A 2108-nucleotide genomic window follows, 5' to 3' on the forward strand; every position below is an offset into this window, starting at 1 on the left:
TGACCATGATAAGTTTTTCCACGGTTAAAATGATAGAAGTTAAAAAGTTAACATCTAATGATTAGATAATGAGGAGTCAAATAGTTGACTTTATTGTTTATGGAATTTTAAAGTTATAAAGTTTAAAGCTAACTTTGGAAAGATATACTAAAATTAGTGAAGCTATATTTAAATCGTAGATTTTGAGAATATCTTAAAATCAAAGTGATTTTGGGAATACCTTAGAATTAGAGCTACAACAATAAGGTGAAAGAATTGCCTTACTTGTTGTCCATGCGATTTCTAAATATTTCTAGAATCTGCTAAGAAATCAAACAATAAAATCTACAATAAAAATAAAATGCATTGTTGAATAAATTGTTTAGAATACCAAAATAATGAATTTTATAATATATCACAGGTTTCACTTAGACACTCCACTCATCGTGAAAAACACTCCACTTTATTTTCTAATCCCTAATAATATATAGAATATCCACCTAAAATTTTAAACCCATTACAAAATCCATTACCCAAATTTTTCAGAATATTATATTCAACAATATCTTATTAAAAATACCTTACTAAAACACCCAACAAAAATATACTAAAAACAACCCAATAGGCATCAAAATTTATGCATAAGAACCATTAAAAAAAAAACTCCAAATTCTGCTCTGTCTATGTAACCAAGTTGAAAACAACGTATCATATCTTAAATATATTTTCATATTATATGTTGAATATATTTTCAGAATAGATAGAGTTACGATAAAAGAAAAGTCCTTTATTTATTTCAAAAGCACGCAAAGAAAGTTGCTGATCTCGTTTTCTCATGGCAGGTAGCTGGCCTCGGTATTCAAGGGATACATCTCGAAGCGCACAGTGCAACTGCCCAAATACACTTAAGCTCCAACCTGTGAAGAACAACAACTATTCATATCTGCAATGGCTTGACTCAGACACACACCACAGTCAGGACATGAAAGACTTCTCAAACACATTCCCAATCCATAAATGGTGACAGAAGGATTCACCACAGATGATCCGGTGGCGAATCTATTTACTGTGAAGGGAGCTTTGCCAGAAAGAGTATTCATAAGATTCCCGAGAGTCTGATTGAAGCCTTCAATATCACCGTTGCCCTTGACATTCTCAAGAATAGCGACTGCAACGGTATCGAGAACAGAAGCGAAATTATAATTCTCATAACGAATGAGGCAGAATTCCAGCTGAAATCGAGCTCCAATGGCGTTGGGGCAGCCTTGGTAAGCCGTCCGTGAAGCTGCAGCGGAACACTTTTGGCAGTCCTCCTGAGAGACGTCATTGCAGAAGGCCTTTGACTCCTCCATAAGAATATCTCGAGAATCCGCCTCTCGGGGCAGCGGCCCTCACCAGGTATTTCAATAGGGCGTTCACGTTGCTTTCATACGCACTGCCATTGCTGTATTTGTTTACATTGCAGAGACCGTAAATAAACGGATCAGCTGAAATCGAGATTACATTAAGCTGAAGGGCAAGCAATGAGAACACCCTCCAGCACAACAACCGTCTCATTCAGCCTTCCATATTAGCAAACAAGTTATATGCTCTGATACTTCTAATGGGGGCAAGAAAGGAATTTATAGCTGCAGGATACCATGTGGAGAGATGTTGAAATAATAATTTCAACTGAAGCTTTATTTTTGCGATGCGATCTATCGCATATCGCAAATCGCAATCACCTCCTGCCACCCTCCGTTATGTGCTGTGATTTCTGCGATCGCGATGGTGCGATGCGATCTGATCGCATATCGCAGATCGCAGTAATGTGTGTGTGCTCCACTTTAGTGTTCCGCTAAAAGAGATTTTGCGATGCGATATAAATGAAGTCAATGGTTAAAGTACAAGCCAGCAGCAAATAAATTTGACGTGAAGTAAAAGTCTCTTTACCGTCAGTAAATGTCAGTAAAACAGTAAATGCAATTTACTGTGGTTGGTAAGTTTTGGTGAAGTTTTAATTTTATTTCAGCGGGAGTATGGGCACAAGTAAAGGCTGGTAAAAACATTTAATTTTTTTTACGGAAGCATGGCAAGTGAAAACTGACGTAAGTTCTTTTGTTTTGTTTTATTGCCATATATATATGTAA

The 2108-nt window shown here is 36.5% G+C and overlaps 1 protein-coding gene across 1 annotated transcript; it reads right to left on the reverse strand.

The window, feature by feature from the left end:
* Window positions 1–749: 749 nt before the first annotated feature.
* Window positions 750–1624, reverse strand: LOC149264420 (antimicrobial ginkbilobin-2-like protein). Its single transcript, XM_089389667.1, has one exon. It carries the CDS (start codon window positions 1329–1331, stop codon window positions 885–887), a length of 447 nt encoding a protein of 148 aa, XP_089245793.1. The 5' UTR covers window positions 1332–1624; the 3' UTR covers window positions 750–884.
* Between the last annotated feature and the right edge of the window lie 484 nt (window positions 1625–2108).

Source organism: Pinus tabuliformis, chromosome 6 (assembly GCF_031772625.1).
Source record: "Pinus tabuliformis cultivar Carrire ecotype Pingquan chromosome 6, CPIR1, whole genome shotgun sequence".
NCBI lineage: Eukaryota > Viridiplantae > Streptophyta > Pinopsida > Pinales > Pinaceae > Pinus > Pinus tabuliformis.

Bases quoted from the DNA above. Each gene is read 5' to 3' on its own strand.
- LOC149264420 (XM_089389667.1), bottom strand. From the start codon at position 1,331: ATGGAGGAGTCAAAGGCCTTCTGCAATGACGTCTCTCAGGAGGACTGC.